Source organism: Melitaea cinxia, chromosome 22 (assembly GCF_905220565.1).
Source record: "Melitaea cinxia chromosome 22, ilMelCinx1.1, whole genome shotgun sequence".
NCBI classification, from domain to species: domain Eukaryota; kingdom Metazoa; phylum Arthropoda; class Insecta; order Lepidoptera; family Nymphalidae; genus Melitaea; species Melitaea cinxia.
In genome coordinates this window covers 6,120,298-6,143,780 of record NC_059415.1, presented here as the reverse complement: position 1 = coordinate 6,143,780, position 23,483 = coordinate 6,120,298, and the positions used below count along the sequence as shown (strand labels likewise).

Sequence of the window (23,483 nt, the reverse complement as noted above, 5' to 3'; positions counted from 1 at the left end):
TGCGGATTTCCGAGAGTTTCGCTCGATTTCTCTGGGATCCCATCATCAGATCCTAGTTTCCTTATCATGGTACCAAACTAGGGATATCTTCTTTCCAACAAAAAAAGAATTAACAAAATCGGTTCATAAACGACGGAGTTATCCCCGAACATATATAAAAAAAAACCGTTTTAACCTAACTGAAATAGTGTTAAGGTGTAAGGTTATCACTTATTTAAAAAAAACAGTGTCTTAATAATTAAGCCCAGCATACTGTGATATCTATAATATTGGAAACTCATGAGATCTACCATTAATTGTTATTAAACGTCGTAAAATAGAGCAAGATATTGGGATAACTAAATTACGCGAGGTCGACGAAGTACTGCTTTAGATTCTAATAATAAGCCCAAAATATGAAGATAATTGGAAACCCTAAAATATAACGCTTGTAGAGAAACCGAGAGAATCGCTTAATGTATATAAATAAAAATTAATCGCTGAAATGTATATATGCGTATAGTTTCCAAATCGCTGCAAATTAAGTAATTCTTTTTTTTTGTGTATGTCAATGCCAGGGAAAAGTTACCATAAAACAAACAAAAAAAGTCGATTTATTCACGTGAAAATATGACGGTCCGAAATTCGCCATGTTGGCAAGTTTATGATAAAATTTGATGTTATCCAAATCCTATAGGTTTTTTGTTATTCTATATTCGAGATATATATGTACGTGAAAAGAATATTTTATTTTTGTATCGATATAAATACCAGTAACGGTTACAGGTTTTCCCCAAAAATATTTTAAAAACACTAATTCATTAGTATACTGTACGTGAAAAATCACACATTTATATTCGAAACAAAATATGAAACCAAAAAAATTATTTTATCGAATAGACATTTTTTTAATAACACACGTAGATTAGAATGGACGTTATCAACGGATAAGAAAAAAAAAATATAATTTTATGCTAGTCTTTTCTAAATAAATATCTGCAACATACACACTGGAGAGGTAGTAACATATTGTTTTTTCGATAAACACACATGTGGTTACAAATATAAATAAATATACGTATTACACCTAGACTCGGCGTAGGAATCGAACTCACAACTCCCAGAGCAGAAAGCAAGGTCACTACAAACGTCGCCAACGGACTGGTCAAAAACGGGCTAGTAAAATAAAGGTCCTTAGCAAACAAGTGGAGTATAATATGCTGGAATAAAAATGTTTTAAGCAGCCAAACTGTGGAAGTACAAAGATGATATACTGAAAGAGAAATTAAACATAATAACATCACATCGTAAATGTTTGGTATAGAGATGTGTAATTGAGAGAAGTTGTTACAGAATGTGGCTAATGGGCGCGCTGTCAATACTGTGCGCGGTGTCAAACGCAGCGTCGGAGTGGCACTGTCCGGAACTGAGTGCGCGGCCCTCCGCAGAATGCTCCTGTGACCTACCGCACACGCTGCGCTGCGCTGGCGATCACACAGCTTTACAGGTAAGAGATTAACAATCGATTATTTAAAAACTAAGTGCATTTGAATATGGTAAAACATCTGTATATTGGTCAACTAACTACAGATAACGCTTCCATAATATAAGAAATAAAACTAAGCAAATTAGTTTATAATTAAATATCTATTCATTTATTTCTTTAATTATTCGTGACTCGTAGTAGAGAAATTATTTGCCTTAAAGCAGCTTGGTGCATTACGTTCCAATCCTTATCCTAAATAGAAAAGAGGCCTATGCCCAGAAGCGTGGCGTGACAGGCTGATTCAGTTCATAACATACAAAAAGTCCATATATCTTCGTGAGTCTTCATTGCTTCATACCGATGCATCCATATTTCTCAGTTCAAATCATCCTCGACTTGCCTCGATGACCGGCTTTTCAATGGACGTTCCGTTTTCACAGCTCCTATAACCTTGTTTGTGAATTGCAAAAGGAGAATGCGCTGCGGAAACGGTATAAAGGCCTTTGTCAATTTTGTGATTGATAAAAACTACGGATTGACGTGTAATCGACTAGTTCGAATTCTTTTCAAATCTTTTATCATATTAAAATGAAACTAAAATTTGATTTCGTTAATTAACCTCATATCCTTTATAAAAAATAGAACAGGAGGCGGTAAAGCAAACGGCTGGACCTATTCTGCTTGATCTTCGTTTAAATTTTCTATCAGACAGAAGGTACGGTAGAGTGTTAGTTTACGGAAGGAAAACTAAGCAAATTTGAAAATTTCAGAAAATGTAACGATTATTTAAACTTTACGCGTTTGATAGTTCGCGGGACAAGACATTGTCTAAAATTAAAAGTTTAATTATTTCCAAATCTTGTACAAAGCATTGTGGTTGAGTCTTTTTAGTCAGTGGTTATATAGAGTAGTTTATGGAAAAGCTCACTACTTCCTTTTATAACACAACATTAGAAACAAATTTTTATGTAATCTATATCTATAATCTATAATATATATAAACGCGAAAGGTCACTCATCACGAAATCTCCGAAATTATAAGACCTACAAACTTGAAATTTGGCAGGTAGGCTCCTTATAGGGCGTAGACATCCACTAATAACTGATTTAACGAAATTCGACCCCCCAGGGGATAAAACGAGGGTTAGAAGTTTGTGTGAAAGTCCCATGTTTTTGAAGTAAGAGATTTGAAATTTAAAATGTATGCTTTTTAGATAGTGAGAAGGTGTCTAAATAATGCATCGTAATCTATATATATAAAAGAGAGGTCACTGACTCACTCATCACGAGAACCCAAAAACTGCTGGAGGGTCCATCCATCCAGGATGGATAAAGATGAAATGATGATGCAGAGAGGTAGATTATAGTTAGTAGACGTCCGCTAAGAATGGATTTTGCGATATTCCACCGCTAATGGGTTTAATTGGGGTTGATAGTTTGTATGAAACATATACAGCAGCTATAAGTTCGTCGATAGGTTATTTATACTGCAGCATGAAAATAAAACTAAGAATGTGGTGTATAGAGAGGTTATATAAAAACAAATATTAAATTATACTAAATTGTGCCTTTTAAAATGTTACTCAGTGTAATAAGCATTTCAAGTGACTGAAATAAAAAAAATGCGTTAAACATCTTAATAGTAATGCATATCTTTATAACCACGCGAATGTAGTCGCGGGCAACAGTTAGTGTATTATAAAACAAAGTTCCCAAAAGTGTATGTGATCGATTCCCTCAAAATCTACTGAACGGATTTTCATGCGGTTCAAGAGGAAGGTTTACGGAACGGCTAAGACGATTTTGATGATAGTTTCACTGGAAGTTTGCCGGGAAAACTTTGTGACACACTGAATTCGACGCGGGCGAAGCCGCGGGCACGAGCTAGTAATATATAATACAATAAACATACTGTTTAAGAATATCGTTATATATAGCTGTATTTAAAAATTACTTAGCTTTATAATATTATCACTGACTAACATACTCTTCGTCTGTAATATCCCACAACTGGGCATAGGTCACTTTCCCCATGTAGAAGAAGGATCAGAGCGTAATCCACCATGTTTCTCCAATGCGGTTTGGCAGATAAAAAAAGAGACAAAAGAGATCGTGACGTGTAGGTTTAACACATTAGGATCTCTTCAAGCCAGCAGTCCTAAAATAAAATTATAGAGTTTAAACGTGGAAAGTTAAAAGTGCATTTGCTAAAATATCTGATATTTTATTCATATTTTCATTAAATGTAATAATGTCCTACTTTGTCAAACCATCTTGATACAATTTAAAAATGACAATTATATTGCTTTTCATTATCTTTTTTTAATTTCTATCCGATTGGTATAGCTATATTTAATTTTTCGATAAACATACATAAAAATAATACATATGATAATAAATAATAATAATATAACCAGACTCGAGGTGATCTAAACATTACCTATCACACAGGCGTCAGATAAAAATATGTTGAGGAGATTAACATTTGAACGATAATTTAGGCATTCTTTAAAAACACTTGTACAGTCCGCTACAAAATATGTTTATTTATCTATTTATATGTTTTTACCTATGTACATATTTATATTGTGCATCTAAGAAGGTTTGAATCTAAAATTAAAAAAAAAAACCGTATATTAGATATTTTAATCTTAATACATATTATGACGAATTCAGACATCCACTGGTAAATTAAAAAAGAATAACTTTTAGTAACTGGTATAGGTATTATAACACAATAATTTATCTTTAGATATATCAAACTATTATTATATTTGAAAATTAATTACATTTAAAATTTAAAAATTTATTAAACAGTTTAGATTGAAATTAATTGATCTCAAGATGTGTCAGACACTTTGATTGATTTAGTTTTTGAAACGAAAGATGGTGTTTGTCGTGTGATTTCATTTTCATTACATTTAAATGATGGACACGTATTTTTTGGGCTGCCCCTAATAACTACGTTAGGTTATTCATCGCTGCAATTAGAGTAATTTTTTTATATGTCATACATATTCATAAAGTTGACTGTACTTACAAGTACACAGCATTGTTCAGTTCTCGCGATATCCACTCAACACACCCACGGCTGAGAGGCGTCGGAATTTAAAAGTGATCGGATGATTGCTGATAAAACAGGCTTGTCAATGGTACCTACTCTATTGTTGAACTGACTACTATAACTATAAATTATTTTTACTGTTTATCTCGGTAATCCCAATAACTATAGTTATTTGCTTATCTGTATACATATATAATAAGATGAGCACTGCATATGTAATGAAGACTAAATACTTTTGCATACCTATTAATTATTTTTGTTGTTGTTCTGTATGAAACTTGTTCTGTTGGCGATCCCCATACAATGCGCCGTGCCGATATCTATGTTTCAGTAAACTATAAAAATGTTATCAAGTTACCCCATATTTGTTCACAGAAATACCAATTTTCTAAGCCAAAGATAAGTAAAGGTTGGGTGGCGTGGTTGGGTGTCAAAGTCGATCAGTAATTATACCTACCTGATCCTGTGAAAAACTTTCGTAATTACATTGATTTTTTTAAATATTATTTTATATATTTTGTAACTACAAAACTACTGTACAGTGTCAAGAAAAGGTTTGTATAAAATAAAAACAAAAACGATTAAATAACGAAAAAAAAAGTCGGATCAGTAAGCTTAAATAATAATATTAAATAGATAGAATCCCAGTGTATGTATAGGTACTAAGAATAAACATATATATTTACAGCCAGTGTAATTAAACGCCATCAAGGTTTGATAGCTCAAGTTTTATCTTGGAACTTGCAAAGCATTAGCAATGTGCTGCCAGAGGCCTGGCTCATCGTGAGTTCGAGAGAAAAAATCTATTAAGTGTCTAATAAAACTTTTCCAATTAAGAAATTAAAAGACAAATCATTTGCATAATTGTAAAATTAAAAAGATAAAAGAAAACACAACTTTTTATAATAAATTAGAAAATATCTCAAAATCTCATTCTTACGACACGAAAAATTAAGAAAAGTGTAGGTAATCAGAAATTTTAATTAATTAAATTTTGGAACTCGTAAATATTATTTGAACTTGAGTTTGATAGTTCGTTCACAAGACAAGACAATGTCTGTTAGTAACTATTAATCAAAGCTCGTATCGTAAGTAGGTACTTACTTTAAAACTTTCGTTTGTAGGTACTCATTACTATATGCGCTTTTATAGTAATCAAAAAAAATTTTGTGTGGGATAGATTTATTAAATTATGGAGGTAGTGTGATAGTAATTATTAAAAAAAATCTAAATATTTTTATAACATAATTTGTCAATTGGCAACTCGTATTTCTCGCTATTTAGAATAAGTTAACGAAATATTATATTTTTTTACACTGTGGTTTATAAGTGGTGCTATTTCTGACAAAAAAGATTTTGGATAAAAGTCCTTGTTTCTCGTGATCCATATACACAAATAAATCGTATTGCTTTTTGTGAAACTATGGTTTACCTAATCGGACAGAAACAGGGACGTGTAGTATTTAAAAATGAAATTTATTGTTTCGGCGGCTGAAACATTCGGATATTCATCAATATCCATTGCGAGCGTGTCCGGATTTCGAAATATATTTGTACACAAAGCGACAAACCAATTTAAGTATTTTAAAATAATTCGTTTCAATTTTTGCGGTTAATTATGTATGGAACGGAAGGTGTAGCGTGTTCCGTGAATTTGTGAAGCCAATTTTGTAGGGTTTTCGGTTTAAGTGAGTTATACGTGTTAAATTCTTTTTCTGTTATTGTTTGGATTGCGTACTAAAAGACTGTATTTTGAACATTTCGTTTTGGTTTTTTTACAATTTTTTTTTGTGCATTATAACGATATTTAAATACGTATACTAACTAAACAATCGTTTTAAGACATTTAGAGTATTTGGTGGTTCGACAGTGAATTATCTTTATATCTCGCCCATGACTATTAAAAACGTCGGATGTGAAAAACAGCAACTTTACAGGAGAGCGATTCAAAGTGTAAATTGCGTGTATCTTTTTACTTATTTTAAGCAGGATCATGAAATTTTAAAGTAATGCTGTACAGGCTATTTATATTTTGGATAATATTATTACTAGCCGGTATTTAATGTGTAAATATGAGAAAAGTCACTTGTTACATTTTTAACGGGTTAAGACTAATACTGATTTGTCATAAGTACCACAACCGACATTGTTGCTTGTACGAAATTGATGATTGCTTGTCGGAAATGCCATTTACGTCATTGTTCATTGTTAGTATTTATAACAAATGTATGTCGTATGTAAATATTACTAAAGAAGAAACACCAAAAATTTAAAAAAGTGAATATATTTATTGAGAAATAACAAAGAAAATTTTGTTGAATAACCCCCTCTTCCCGTGGGTGTCGTAAGAGGCGACTAAGGGATAACACAGTTCCACTACTACCTTGGAACTAACAAAGCCGACCGATGGCGGGATAACCATCCAACTGCTGGCTTTGAAATACACAGGCCGAAGACGGGCAGCAGCGTCTTCGGTGCGACAAAGCCAGCCCTGCGGTCACCAACCCCCTGCCCAGCGTGGTGACTATGGGCAAAACACACGAGTTCACGCCATTTTTGGCGTGAACTTATGGAGGCCTATGTCCAACAGTAGACTGTGATCGGCTGAGATGATGAAATAACTCAACAAATAATTACAGCTTTTGTTTTTATTAAACTAATATTCAGATTAACTAAATCAAATCAATCTTCTTATTGACGATCAACAAAGAGCACTAGTTGGTGGTGGCATAACTAAAATCTACTAAACAAAACACAAAATCTTCTATAATAATTATCTAGATTTAATAAGACACTTGGGTAGTAATCAAAGATTTGGTGAAATCTAAGACTTATATTAATATGTTTTAGATTAATCAATGAAAATCAGTCTTCTTCATCCAAGAAGATTCCTTCCGATACATTATAGAATTCTAATAAAAATTGTGATATCTTTTGGGGATTAGTCACTTAAATGCATCCTAAAAATTATATTCATATTAAATTCTGTCAAAACTGTGTCATAACTGTTACATATTTCATATGTGTCCAGTGTAATTAATATAATTCAAAGCAAGGATTTAAAATCCAATATTTCTGGAGTTATCATCACGTTAACTACATAAGGTTCACCTTCAGCTTTGGCCCAGCGAACGAGGCAGCACCATTCGTCTGGTATATAATATAGCATCTTGCGTTCACTAGCGCGATCGATGATTGAATGCACACTATCCCCTTCATTTTGAGTATGACCCTTCTCCATGAAACAGTGAGTAATCGTGACTCCAAATTCTTTTACTGCAAGTAAGTATAGAGAAAAAACCTTCCTTCCGTTCCTGTTCTGACCTGGGCTATAGTCGGACCAAAATTTCTGCCTAGACTATATGCGTTTTCTTATTATATATTGATAAAGTCAACCTGAAACTTCATTTGCACAACGCTTTGCAATAGCTTCGTGGCACATAAAACATGTAGCTATTTTGTTAGACAAATTATATAACGTAAAGTTTAAGGTAGACAATTTCATTTTGTAGTAAAACACGCTTACATATCTATGTGGTGTTATCAAAACTTTTTCAAAATCAAAGTAGCTGCTAATACTTCAAAAAAAAATTCAAAACTGACTACTTTTCAAACTGACTACTGATTACTTTTCTTTTGTAGGTAATTCTTTACTTTCGTATATGTGTGACAAGTATCATAGAGATCTTTTTTAGGCTTATGAAAGCCAATATTAAAATTTGCGTTAAGTATATTCCTATTTATTTGCTTTGTCACTATATTTTTTTAGAATCAAACCATTCCGTGTATATGCTATACATTCGAGAAGCACTATCCACATCTTCTAAATATAGTTTCTTTGAATTTTTGCTGACACAATATGCTACTATCAATGAAAACGATTTGATATCATCACACACATTTCTCGTCATCTCTTTATCTATAATTCAGTTCTTGTGCTAATATTTGCCACGTTGATCTACTAAAACTGAAATTCGTTCCTCAAATTTTTCCCATTATGTAGTGAGATGATGCGCTTACCTGCAGATATTGTAGTTAAGAACATTACACATTATAACTTTTTATGGTCTGGATGGAAATAGTAAAATTTTATGACCATACTTAGTAGTTATTGAGGTAGGGCACAGCAAGAAATATCCTGCTCAAAATATGGAGCAGCCCGACTGGGGTAGTACCTCGACCTTACAGAAGATCAAAGCTAAATAACGCTGCTTTCGAGCAGTTTTGTGTTCCTGTTAGTGAGTAGGTTGCAGACGTCTGTAAGCTACGGTAATCGCTTATCACCAAGTGAGCCTTACGCTTGTTGGGTGATCTAGTTATATATAAAAAAAAGTTGTGTTCACTCATCTTGAAAAGTTCTCGGTATTAGAAACTCAATAGGAAATAATAATAAAGAAACAACAGTTAAAATTAACTATTTTATATGTTTGGGTGTTATATTTGGCACTAAAGACATTTTAAGTCATCTGCATAAAGAACCTTAAAGAACTTCAAATGTAATATATCCGACATTTAATTAATTTAAAAAAAAACGTTAAAAACGTCGGACATGGTACTACCGACATTGAACCCATTTGATAAACCGATAAACAACGTCAGATGTGGTACTAATGACATTTAACTCATATTGAAAACCGATTAACAACGTCGGAAATGGTACTAACGACATTTAACTCCTTTCAAAAACCGGTTAACAAAGTTGGATGAGGTACATCCTACAATTTTAAATTACTTACTGTAAATGGCTCCTGTGATTTCTATTATTTATTATTAAATTTGCAATAGTATTAAACTATGAATTTTATTGTTAGAAATCGTAAAAATAATATAATAAGTAAAAATTAATACCAGTTTCTCACTAGGTTTTGCTTTGCTCAAAATGTTTTCATCGGCATTTTTACTTCTATTACTATGTTTTTCTTTACCACGTCCAGTAGCTCGTTTGATTAAATGTGCTTATCTACTATACATTGTGAACGGTGTTATAAAGTAAAGGATTAACAATAAAATGTCCTAAAACCAAATGTTAAAGCAACATTAGTTAATCCCGCTAACATAGTCTGAAGTGGGAGATCGTGCGCATTCACCCGCTCCTGCGCACCGCTAAAAACGTTGGTAGTTATCATCTGACATTGTTAGCGAGCTAGCCAGGTAATATCCGACATTTTTAAATTAAGTAATTCAAAAACTATGCACAAAATAAAAAAATTCTCTTCAGCTGATGATAGACTTGGTCATTTGGGAACGTTTTATGGAATAAATAAAAAAACGCGATTTTGCAGTTCCGACTATGTTAATAGTCACTAGCGATCTGTCCCTTAGGTATAGATTTTATATATTGTTGAGGCTATTGTTAAATTAATTGTAATTGGTCGATTTCAGTAGTCTATCTCTGGCTTAGCTAACTAGAGTTACATTTTTGACTTCACCACGTGTATTGAGTCAGGAATCTATTTAATTGGTTTCTCATGTTTACGATTATTTCACTTATTATAATGAAATAACTTTTCAGATTTTATCGCAGTTCATTAAGTTTTTTTAGATGCCCGAGGTTTCGGATACTTTACAGCAAATGGTCATGGGGTACGGAATCGAATAATTAAATAATTCTTAATTCTTGAATAGTTTAAATCGGATAACATAATATTTATTTTTATTAATTTTATTACTGTTTAAACTTTTCAGCTTTTCGGATTTTTTTGTAACTGTTGATAGCGAGGTAAAATAGAATGTCTTCCAAGAACTTTAAAGTACCCGCAACACTATCGCGTGTTACACGTCGCCTTCGCCTTTATTTTAAATTCTCTAACGAATGATAACATTTTTGTTAGTTTAAATTTATTACTTAATTCTGTTGTTTAGGTAAGTCAAGCTATACATCTAAGTTAGAGAACGCCGTTGTAACATTTTTCTTTTATTTTTAGTGAATTTCAAAAAGAAAGAGGTTTGAATTTCGAATGAGGTTTTATTTTCCACGAAATCTTTGCCAGCTTTAAAACTGTTTCTATGTTCTTCTTTAATTTAATCGCATAGGTTAAAATTTCCATATGAATTCTAGGATATAAAAAATATGTGAAAACCAATTCCAATAGTCAAAGTTTTTTCCTTTGGTTTCTATTTTTCATATAAGAATTTTAGATATTATTCGAGTTTTTATTTGTTGAAAGATGTATATAGCTAAAAATTCGATTCTATTGCCGTTGATTAAGCTAAAATTTGAGAGCAAATTTATTTATTTCATAGACCTTTTTTGTATGTGTGTCTTCGTTGAATGTTTTATTGAAGGTTCTTATGGAATAGAAAATTTAGAACGATACATAGAAAATTGGAAAATAATGGAGCTAAGAAAATAATTAAAAAACATTCGACATGACGACACGAAGACACGACGAAGCCAGTAAAAGAGGGGCTTTACGTTGAATAATATTTATTCTAGTGAGTTAAATGCAGACAAGTTAACTGAGGTAGGGTAGCAGGACATATCCTGCTCAAAATCTCTTCCCGTGGTTGTCGTAAGTAGCGACTAAGGGATAACACAGTTCCACTACCACTTTGGAACTAAAAAGCCGATCGATGGCGGGATAACCATCCAACTGCTGGCTTTGAAATACACAGGCCGAAGACGGGCAGCAGCGTCTTCGGTGCGACGAAGTCAGGCCTGCGGTCACTAACCCGCCTGCCCAGCGTTGTGACCATGGGCAACACACATGAGTTCACGCCGTTTTTGACGCGAACTTTTGGAGGCCTATGTCTAGCAGTGGACTGCGATAGGCTGAATTGATGAGTAATGATGATGTGTTCAATAAATTAAAACATAATATATATAAAAAAGGGACGTATTATTAAAACAAATCTCATTACAATAATAAAAGTAAATATCTATAGAACGTTATAATAAAATTAAAATACATATATTTATACTAGCGATAGCTTGTAGGACTAAAACAAAACTTAAGCAAACTTTGTAGAAATTTAGGTATAGACTTTGTTTAGATATTTAGATATTTATTATTATTTATTACTTTGTAGAAAAGTTTTAAAAGCCCCTATAAACAGTTTGGTTTGTGTTATACCGCAGAAATAACAACAACATTCGAGAAGTTCAAGTTTATTACAAAACACGTGAAAACAAATTAATATTAATATATATAATATATTGCCAATAAATATCCTTTAATTATTTATCTATGCGCCTAAATGTAATTTATAACATTATATACAATTCAATGATTCAACAGTTCAATGATTCTAGAAAATTTTGCTTGATTGTGACAAGATGGTGGTTATTAAAACAAGATGGCGGAAATTTACTACATACTTCATTTTGCGTATTCCACTCATGAATGAAAAAATAAATATCTACAACATAGATACACACCGTCACCTATTCCTAAAGCGTGCTTGTGGTTGTAGGTTGTAGCCAGCTAATGTAGCTACATTTTTTTTTCGATAAATGCTTATGAATCATGCTTAAATAAAAATACACGTATATTAAACCCAGACTCGAGGCCGTAATCAAAACTATAACCCCAGGAGCAGAAAGCAGGGTCACTGCAAGATGCGACAGTGGGCAAGTTATATAAGTATAGGTGATAAAGTTTTTTTCGTCCATGAGTGGACAGATAGGCTGAAGGCTGAGGTAAAACGGCCTTTACTCTTTCATCACACTTAATAATCTAAAATTTTTGGATTGACAGGTAACAAAAGCAATATCTGACAGATTTTTAACTTACAAGGAGGTCGATGGTTGAAAAAGAAATATTTGCATGGCTTTTGTCTGTTGAATATCGGCAAGTTGTTAAATTGGTCCATAGAGTACCTGATGGTAAAAGTGCGATAAGGTAAAAATGCTGGTAAATTGCGCTTTATGTACTTACTCTACGAAGGAACAAATATTCGAATAAAATGACAAATTCATATATCTATCTCATCCGAACCAAAATTGAAACCGTGACCACCGACATTAAAGCACTATCGCGACAGTATACTAGAATTGATGTTTTAATTACAACGCATAAATATAAAATTTTTATATTTCTTGCAACACTTCAGACGTGAAAATTCTCACTCTCAGAGGGTGCGGAAAACTGTGGATCGAGTTTGTTATCATTAACACCTGTTAGCGATCGTTACTCTTAGTAGGGAAATTATCAAACCGCAGACAACATCGTTTACAAGCCCTTAAAGTTCACGACCGGCGTCGTTATATAACAGTAAAGAGAGTTACGACCGCATTTATTAAATTTTAAATATTTTTATATTTATGTACCTTTAAAAAGGTTATTTTGTTTGATAAAAAAAAGAATTAATCATGTATAGATTTTGATAAAATATGAAAATAAGCATAAAATTTTAAAAGTGTTAAATATTATGCGATTTTCAGTATTGTAATAAAATATACTTTTTACTTTAGAAACATTCAACTACACGATGAAAAAAAAATTATATTAATTGTGGCAATGAATCATTTTCTTTCATTTCAAATTGTACTGTCTGAGATGTTTCTTTTAAAAGCTTATTTTTCAATAAAGATAGAAATATAAATCTTTATCCGACACACTGGTTCATTGTAATTTTGGTTAGTATTATTTCTAAAAAATTTATTTTTATTAGTAAAAAAAAAGATTTTAAAAACATTTTAAAAATGCCTCTAAATCATTAATATCTTAACTAATAACCACAAAAGCCTACAAATTTTCAACAACAGAATCATCCGTACTTAAGACTAAATTTCATAAATAGTTTGTACAGGATTTATATCTCAATTTAACATAACAATAATCAAATTTAAATTTCGTCGAGAGTCGAACAAACGGTCGTTTCATTTCAACACAAGTTCGTTGAGCAAAAATTATCTTAACAAAGAGAGTACTGTGGTTAAAAACTTTTAGTTTCAACGTTTTCATGAAAACAAAACTATTAAATTAGCGAGCCCTTTAACGGTGAACAGTTGGCGTCACAAAGGAGTACTTGTGGAAATAATTGAAATTATTTTACTTGGATTTTATCATCATTTGTTTTGTTCTTAGGATATTATTTTATATACTCGTAATCCGACGAAGAAGAAAGTTATGGAAACTAACCTAACGACCATAATACTTAGACTAATAAAAACAATAAATAAAATATACTTCTAGGGTGGAAACCGTTGTGCAATACCTATCTCCTCAACTATACGTAACATTAATTAAAAATCCTATTTGTCAAAGCTAATCCTAAAAAATGTACAGTATATACATATAGTAATAATACAGGTCATTACTGACTACTTAGCAGAAAGATATATAGATGAAAGACATGAGAATTTGTACTACGATTACGTAAATCATTAAATAAAAATGTTTTTCCCCCAAATGAATGTCATGTTCTATACATTGGCAATACCGATGTTGTACTTGCAGGACTGTAATCATTAAACGGTCACTGTAAGTAACCATCTCAAATCTCTTTCATGCCTCTACGCTTCAATGAAAAACAAACTACTACTTACTTCATATAAAATACTCTTTCGATCTCACAACAAGTTTTAAGAATGGTCAAAGTAAACTAAATAAAAAAAAAAAAAAACTTTAAAATGCCATTATTATGATTTTATAATACTTTTCAATTATCAAAATCCACTTCAAATATTTCTATTTTCAATCTATTAATCCAAAAGTTTGTAGTTCAATAGTTGAGATATTGTTTTCTAATGTTTACGCGATTTTCCCTCATTATAATGAAACAACTTTTCGGATTTTATCGCGAGGACTGTCCTCCTGACCATGGTTGCTGTACAGTATCCGAAACGTCGGGATTTTAAAATACTTAATAAACTGTGATAAAATCCGAGAATATTGTTTCATTAGTTGAGGTTAAATACCTTTGTTTTAACTTCTGCTTATAAGAGCTATCAGTAACACAAGTGCATAATAAACTTTGGGAGCAAGCGGTAAACAGTCCTTTAGTACAATTTCGACAGCTCTAGATATTATAGTTGTTTTTTTCTTTGTATCAGATAATCGGCCGTCATCTTCGCGAACAAAGAGCAAGGAACAAGAACAGTGCCGTGTCTTTACTGGACTGTGCCCTCCGGGGCGTGACGTCACTATCATCGGCGTCAATAGCTGAACTGTCAGGTGTCGGTCTTCACGGACTAGTCATATCATCTGGTGATATCAAGCGGGTGCAGCAAGGCGCGTTTAGTAGTATGTCTGCAACGCTACTTGCTTTAGGTAATGTACTTTTAAACACATTAATGTAAATTTGTTACGATTAAGCTCTGACACTTTTACTACATAGAGAAAGACTTTATCCAGCAGTGAGATTTACAAGCAATCGAAAATTCTGAAACAATATTATAGTCTATTCGCGTTAAGAAAATAGTGACTCATCACTGTCACTTAGCCTTGGCCAATTAAATCATAAGTTGGAACAAGCTAAGCAGTCGGACCCGGTTGTTATCGTTATTCACAGTGGGAACATATCCACCAACCCGCAGTGCAGGTGCGTGGTGGATAAAGCTTGAATCTTTCCCTTACATGAAGAAAGAGGTCTACGCATAGCAGTGAGATATTACGGGCTGAATCGTAAGTTTGAACATTGTGTTGATATTGAGCAAGTAAGCCCTTAGGGTAGGTTATTAATGGTTAAGGGGCGTGGTTTAACTAAGTGATAGCGATGAGTCACTAATTTAATATAGCGAATAGAGTATAGTAACAAAATGTTAATCTAAACACATGTTTAGCACAACTTTGATGGTTATTTTTATATTGTACTAACTGACCTCGCAAACGTTGTTTTGTCATATATGTTATTATCCTCTTTAACTCCCCCCCCCTAATAAATCAGGGTTATGAAAAATAGATGTTGGCCGATTGTCAGACATATCCAATATGCACACACAATTTCATAAAAATCGGTCCAGCCGTTTCGGAGGAGTATGATAACTAACATTGTGACACGATAATTTTATATATAAGATTTAACATTATGTTATCATTATACTCGTAATAAATAAATGTAAACATTTTATTAGTATAAGTAATATTATCGCAACAATAACAATAAATATTTAGGTTTAATTAAACAAATTGTTTGTTTACAGGTCTACCCAATAATCAATTACCTTCAGTGCCTACTGAGGCGTTGACTTACTTAACCTATTTGGATCGTCTCGATCTTTCTAATAATAAAATACATATTTTGGATTCGAATTCGTTCAAGGCAAGTATTTTTAATTAATTAGTTATATTTTTACTTATACAATACGATATAAGTACTTTGCTTATTTCTTATTAATAAGCTTTTTAAAATAGAAATACTTTTACCAATTAACAATATCCTGTGCAGCAAATTATATTAATTTGCGGCGTTTAAGAATTTCTTATTGTTAGTATACACAATTTAAAAATATATAAAAAGAAATAATAATAATAAAAATCACGAGATCTACTTAGATTGAATTTTATTTATTTATTTATAAGCAACTATTTAATTAAACAATAAATAACGGACAATAATGGCATACACAAAGAAATCGGCGTTACATTTTTTTAATAATTTGTCTATTCCGTAACGTGATATGTAAAACATAAAAATGTTTTCATATAAACTTACCTAATGTTTGACATATGAAATTTTGCTGACAATATAACTTAACTAAATTCTTTCATTTTTAAATAATTATCTAGAAAATTTTCAACAATTTCCTTGATGGTTAGTGTACAATGTCCAAAACACAATTTTGATTTGAAAGACTAGAGTAATTTTTTTTACTGAAAGAAATCGGAATAAAATTTATGTGCCTAGTGGTGGGTAATTTTTAAACTTACTAACGTGGCCTCGGTAGCGCAGTAGGCAGCGCGTAAGTCTCATAATCTTAAGGTCGTGAGTTCGATCCTCACCCGGGGCATAGTTTTTTTTTAAATATATTTGTCTCTTATCATTATTTTTTCTTGTATTATTTACTAGTAAGTACATTTAAATTTAGTGAAAAAGAAATAAATGGTTCATCACTTATGAGAAAACTTTTACTACATTTCTAGTCTAAAATATTGTAATAAAAATTTAACTTTCATTTAAAAAAAATCTATATTTTTTAGACTATAATCATTTCAACTTTATTATGTTAAAATATTTTTAAAAACAAAAACGTAATGGGAATTTTCTCAACAGGGTATCCGAAACCTAACCTACCTGGACATGAGCGACAATCAGCTAACGAGCATATCGCCGGGAGCTTTCGAGCCCCTATCAAAGCTATCTGTTTTGCGGCTCAGGGGCAACTTACTGAAAGTGTCGGCTCTGAACGCTTTGAAGGTATTCTATTAGTGTATTCCTTAATCGTCTTATTTATATAGCGGTAACAATATATATATATATATATATATATATATATATATATATATATATATATATATATATATATATATATATATATATATATATTTTTTTTTTTTAATTTATAACTTGGTTGGCAAACAAGCGTACGGCTCACTTGGTGGTAAGTGATTTCTGTAGTTTATAGACGTCTGCAATACCAGAAGCATCGCAAGCGAGTTACCGACCCTATCCCCAATTTCCCCCAAGAGCTCTGGTCTATAGTTTGAGCAGGAAATTTTCTCCCCTACCGCAGTTATATATAACAACAATTGAAACCGATGACCTTATGTGCTTCCTGAGGCATGGAGAAAGAGGTGCATGAAGATAAATACCCATATATGTATATAGTATACCCATATAGTTACACGAATACCTGTACCTACAGATAAAAAATTAATATGTGACTGATGCGTTGATTAATGATTGACTAAAAACATCTCATCTTCAGTATACCCATAGAATTATTACGACATTGGGATTGCACACCATTTAAGTGCAAGCAACCAACTCTTAGTTATCCGTGCCCTCTTTCTGGCCTTTTGTTACAAAAAAAGCAGTTCTCGTATTTCTTGATTTGATATCATTGTTGTAATTTACCTTACCCTAGTTCCCTGAGTTTGATTCCAATTACAATGCAATATTTCGAATGCAACACAATAGTCCATATATCTACAATTGTATTCCGAGTGGTCATCTTCAGTTGGTCAAAGCTAATCATACTGCATGTGGCATCTCTGAATAATGGATGAGTCTTGCCATGTGCTGAATAGTCGCTAGATGGTGAGAGGAGTCAGGTGTTACCTTATCCAACTCAATATCTTGAAGGATTAGTTTCAGTATTACTGTGTATTGGACTTGCTTTAGATATGTATAGATGCATGATTGTTTCTTCGATTGTTATTTTATTATATTTTAAGTTAATAAAAGTTTGTAAAAATGTATTCAATGATATGGAGGTGGTTATTTATTAAAACAGGCCTCATATCTGTCACCTGTCGTGTTGTCCTATTTAAATTTGAGCAATATCTTACGAGCAGTTTTGGAGCTATCTCTAATAATGTTTATTGTACGAGTGCTATACATGAGTGTTTAGTAGCGTGAAGAAAAGGGAGGATCCTCCAACCAGACGGGTGTTGTGTCTGGCGGGCTACTGCCCCGGCGGTTGTTGTCGGGTTTTTGTCTATATACTTAATCACTTTGGAAACTCTGATAGCGCGATGTAGCATATGTCAGTTTTCTCTAATTACGTAGTTAGTATGTTGCGCGATAGATGTCACCACAAATGCGTGTGTGCGTGCGTTCGTGTGTGTGTGTTTTATTAATGTAAATTGAAGTTAGTTTTTTGTTTTATAGCAAACACTTATACTTAGCTGATGCAAAGACATGTGTGCCAGTATTAATTCAACTATTTCGGAATATACTATAAAATGTCAATATTGTCAACAGGAGGCGCATATACTAAAGGAACTCGATGTATCGAGTAACGCTCTCGAAGGGCCGGTCGGACCATCCACAGTTCCCGCTCTCAGCTTTTTGGAAACCCTACACTTGTCTGATAATACCTTTGCGAGTATTCGACGAGGAGCTTTAGCAGGTATTAGTTCAAACATTGCATGTTACAAAGAATGTATACTTTTATCCGGACAGTCATGATTGCATTGTTTTCATGATTCTTTTTATCTTTCCTTTTAGAATATAGCCGTTGTATTTACGAAGTGAAAAAAAAAAAAAAACTATCTGTGGATGTATTTTATCTGTAGATTTGCCAAGTATATAAGATAGTTGTATAATATTTAGAAAATTTGAAATTTTTAAGCGTTGCGATATATGTTTCATTTAGAAACACAAAATAAAAACATTTCAATAAGTTGTAAAAATAATATTTAAAGAAAATTTTTTTTTTTAAATTTCAATTTAATCTTATTTCAAGACTTCAGCCGTTTTTACCATCTACTTTGCACATTCAGTTTTTTGGAGTCTTAAACTCATGTTCTTAAGATACATAATACATTTTGTTCTATTTATATTTGGTCATTTTTAAATTAATTACTAACACACGTTGCTATACTTCTAGGTCTCACAAACCTCACGCATTTAAATCTTCACAACAATCAAATCGACGTATTAGAAGACTACGCCTTTAAGCATCTCACAAATCTGACGCACCTGGATTTATCTCATAACGAGATTGTGGCCGTTTCAGGTGAGCGCCTCAATTATATTTACTAATTAAATCAGGAGAAGTGACTTAAAGAGTTGAGAATCAAAATTGGCGAAAAAATGAATACATGCGTTACATACATATAGTCTGTAAATTAAAAAAAAGATCATGTATATTAAAGTAGAAATAGGAAAATTAGTTATGATTTATGATTATTTAATCCTAAAGGAGAAAGAGCGAATAAAGAAGTACTTATCCTAAAAACTAAAGATTATTTTAAATGATAAATGTGTGATCGTAATAATAGAGTTTCATTTGCCAAATACATCCTTACAGATATTATACATATATATTTTATAATATAGTGACCATGCAAAAAATAATAAAATATTTAATAGTTATAACAATCATCTTTGCTATTTTCGAGGTTAATATTTTTCAGTCGTGATGACAGATTTGCAGGTATAATTATATGCTTGGTTCTTAACCACCAACACACGACAGTAGTAATAATGAAAAATTTAATTATTTTTATTAATATTTTTTATTTATTTATTAATTATCATCATTTTCATGATTATTTATAACGCGAACATAATAATCGCCTGTTTTTAAGTTTGAATAGTAAAATTTATATACGTATTTGCATCCAAAAAATATTATGTATTTTTTATCTAACATTCGTAATACACGAACTGATGTGCTAAATTTGATAAGATCCGGTGCGGATAACATCCATTGTGAAATTTCTTTACCCAACAAACTTACTGACGTTTCAATTTCCGTTTGAAAAAAAGGTAGTAAATGTGAACAAAGAAAAAGAATCGGAGTAACGAAATGTTTTATTTGAAATACCTTTTTGTTATTATAATTCATTAATTTGTTTTGTTTATTGTATAAAAAGAAAACGTTTTGTGGATAACTAAAACTTTTTGGAGTTTTAATGGTACGTAGTGTGAAAATAATATTGAGAGTGTAAACGCGTGAAACAACTGACGCTCTAGCTGTGACCCTGATGTGTATGACGCTTTACAGCACTTTTAGAGTTATATGAGACATATATGTCGGAGCTGCCATAAAACTTTTAAAATTAAGTAAAATTAGTAATATCAAAATTTGTCCTAATAATGAAAATATATATTTTTGATAATACTTTAATTTATTTTATAAAATTTTGTTTCAAATCCATACAGGAGCATCATTAGCGCAACTATTAAACTTGGCGCATTTGGATCTCTCGCATAACTTTCTGCGGTCTCTCTCAGCTGAACCTCTGAAGGCTCTCAATCATCTCACTGATCTTCTCCTACATGACAACGATATATCGATGATTGAAGATGGAGCCCTTGTACAGCACAAGGACTTGCGTCGGTTTGCTATTGAAGGTAATGGCGATACGATGACAAGCGGTATCGACGCTACACACGGTTTAGCGGGAATGCAAATAATATTCGTATTATTATTATATTTGGAAAATTATTTTTCTTGACGAGACCATACTTCAGTACCAATTTCATTTACGTCGGGAACGTAAATACAGCATATTTTATAATAAACATTAAAATTACGTAAAATTGTTTTCCAAAATTAAATTCAGAGGTACCGGATTTTTTTTGAAAACTGCTGTTCTATTATGGTTGAATTAATAGTTCTTTACAAATTTTCTGGCTTTTACAAGTAGCGTGCTTATTTAGCTGCTTGTGTGTTCACATATCGGTATTGTTTAGCATCAGACATTTTGTATGGGGCGACGTTGTAACCTCTTTGTTCGGCTGTCGAAACGCCACCCAGCGCTTTTGTGCATGACTCCACTGTTCATGGCTATTCCTTTATGAGACTTTTATGGGAAAATAATTTTATGGTGTTTTCCCTTCTCTTGAAGCAAAATATTTTTGCGCTACGTTATTTATGGTTATTTTATAAGAAAAATTAATAATAGCTTTGAACTCCTTGGAGGTGCGCTATATTAATAAAAACGTACATTGGAATTGTAATTGTTCGTTTCGGATTTTTACATAAAATTTGACTGCCACGTAATATTCATTAAATCCGATATGCATTGTCAAAAGTTAAAACGCAAAAAACTTTTTCGATAATCACGGCTTCACAAAGGAAATAAAAGTAACAAAGAACAATTGTTTGATTGTCGTTAATTTTAATTCCAACCCATTTATACTCTCGAACTCATAAAGATAAATTCGTTCTCTTTTGCAGATAATCCACTTAATTGCGATTGCTTAATGGCTGGCTTTGCGAGGTGGTTGCGGGAGGCAAAAAACCTGCCTCAATCAGATAAATCAGCAGCCGTTTGTGCCACGCCACCTCATTTAGAGGGAGCATTAATTTCTCGACTATCGAAAAACAAACTCTGCGACGACGAACATGTTGATACCAAAGTAATTGATGAAGTTAATTATGATTACAACAAAGTTATTGAGAACACTATCGACGACGATAAGGTCGAACCTATCGATGATTTATATGGAGATAAGACTGACGGTTTAGATGATGAAATATATGATGAAGAATTGGAAGTACCAGCTGAAGAAGATTTACCTATTTCGAAATCAAAGGTAATAATCGTAATTATAATTTCTCTATGTTGGCATAGGAAGCTTGAACTGTTGAATTTTTTTTGAGTATTATTGTAAATAGAGTTATTATTATGAGTGTTAAGAAATTGTTTATGTATTTATCGACAATGTCGTTGTTGTTTATGTTTCACCGGATAACTTTTTCGAGTTTTAATATTGTGATCGAAAGTCATTCTGTCGACGTTATGCGCGGAATATCCAATGCCATATTTTAATATTATGATGAAGCATTACCTAGCCAATGAAGGAGGACATTTTGCATGGTCTGAGAAAATTTGTTGGAGAGAATAGATCGGAAGAAATTTAATAAAACTTCACGTTCACCTTTTTTCGTTGAAATATTTCATTAATTCAACATTGAGAATTCAATATTAATAACCAATTGATTTGAGTAATTTTAGGAAAGGTTCTGTTTAATAAAGTTCTCTGAAGAAATTGTGAAAATTTTTGGTGACATTGTAGGTTAACGGCAAATTATTATATCTAGACCTAAAATAATAAACAAAAAAAGATTGTTCTTCAATAAATTTTCAGGTCCGGTTGGTAGATTCCTGGTATGATGACGAGGAAGTACATTTGTCATGGAGTTTGGAACCACCTTCAACTCATCGGTACAGGTGTACTGGTGTGACTGCATCTAAAAGTGGTGGTCTACCTAAGCACGTAGCCTGCCATAGAGCAAGTCCTTCAAATATTATTTTGAGAGGTTTAAAAATTGACCCCATAGAAAAATACACGTGAGTAGCGTGAACTTTATAATTTCTTTTGTTATATTTGTTTAAAAAAATTATCATCACAATTAAAACTCCTACAGAACATCAAATTTCTAATTTTCAGTGTTGGAACTTTTCCTTAGAAGATTTTTACTATTATAATTATTTCCTTTGATATTTTCTGTAATATTATTTGATAGTATAAAAGGACGCATATATTCTTTTTCACTGTGGTTTGCATTGTAGCTTGGATATATTAAAACTAAAATATAAATGATATAGCAAATGATATAGCAATGTTATTGTTGATACTCAAACCTGACTTCGTGATTTGATAACCTTCTTAACATTGAATTCTATGTATCGATATACTAATCAGAAATATCTCACGAACGCTGTTATTTCCGTGACATATTGCAGATTTTTTTGTAATACTAATATGTATCTATATGAGCGGCATTATATTTCACGCAGTTCAAAATTAAATTGAGTATTTTTGGCTGACCAACCGTAATGGGAAACGTGGAGGGGCCATTTGTAATTTTCATTGTTTATTGATTTGTATGTCGTTCTCAGGCTGATCTTGAGAGTTAATGACGCAATTTTAAACCTGATTCTGTTCCCGAATAATAAAATCTTTAATGCTTGAAACTTTGTTCTTTTTATTTGGTTCTTTTTTGTTTTGATTTTGCAATTTATTTTCCATATGTATTAACTCCGGTGATTCAGATAGATATCTTTTATTTGATTGCCTATGAAGGGTTTGTTGATCTTTATTCTTAACTACAATTAGTTTATCATATCTGATGTAGGAATTGTGGCCAAGTTGTTGTTCTTTTTTTTAATTGAACTTGTAACTCCTTACGCTTAGTCAAGATATCTAATGGGTAGTCTTCTTTGAAGTAGTATGGCGTATTTTTTAAGAGTTTCTTATTTCTCAAGATATTTATTTTCAAACCCATAGTAGTAAAAGTAATTTTTATGGGTCTAATCGAGTCTTTCTTTTTTCCCAGCCTTCTGACATCTTCTATACTACAAATATCGTACTGAAAGTTAAAGTATGTATTTATCAATTCTATAACGGTTTTTTCTAGGTCATGGTATGACTTTTCCTGTTCCTCTA

The 23,483-nt window shown here is 32.0% G+C and overlaps 1 protein-coding gene and 1 non-coding gene across 2 annotated transcripts in view; both read left to right on the top strand.

The window, feature by feature from the left end:
* Positions 1-1,333: 1,333 nt before the first annotated feature.
* LOC123664692 overlaps positions 1,334-23,483 on the top strand; it is a 39,162-nt gene continuing 17,012 nt past the window's right edge. Inside the window, exons 1-9 of the mRNA XM_045599198.1 lie at positions 1,334-1,486; positions 14,527-14,743; positions 15,616-15,734; positions 16,686-16,829; positions 18,339-18,486; positions 18,967-19,095; positions 20,247-20,438; positions 21,268-21,626; positions 22,182-22,384. Of these exons, the coding sequence (XP_045455154.1) occupies positions 1,334-1,486; positions 14,527-14,743; positions 15,616-15,734; positions 16,686-16,829; positions 18,339-18,486; positions 18,967-19,095; positions 20,247-20,438; positions 21,268-21,626; positions 22,182-22,384 (1,664 nt within the window). The remainder of the gene's footprint in view (positions 1,487-14,526; positions 14,744-15,615; positions 15,735-16,685; positions 16,830-18,338; positions 18,487-18,966; positions 19,096-20,246; positions 20,439-21,267; positions 21,627-22,181; positions 22,385-23,483) is intronic.
* On the top strand, positions 16,350-16,422 carry Trnam-cau. Its single transcript has one exon. It is a non-coding gene; the product is annotated as a tRNA-Met (tRNA).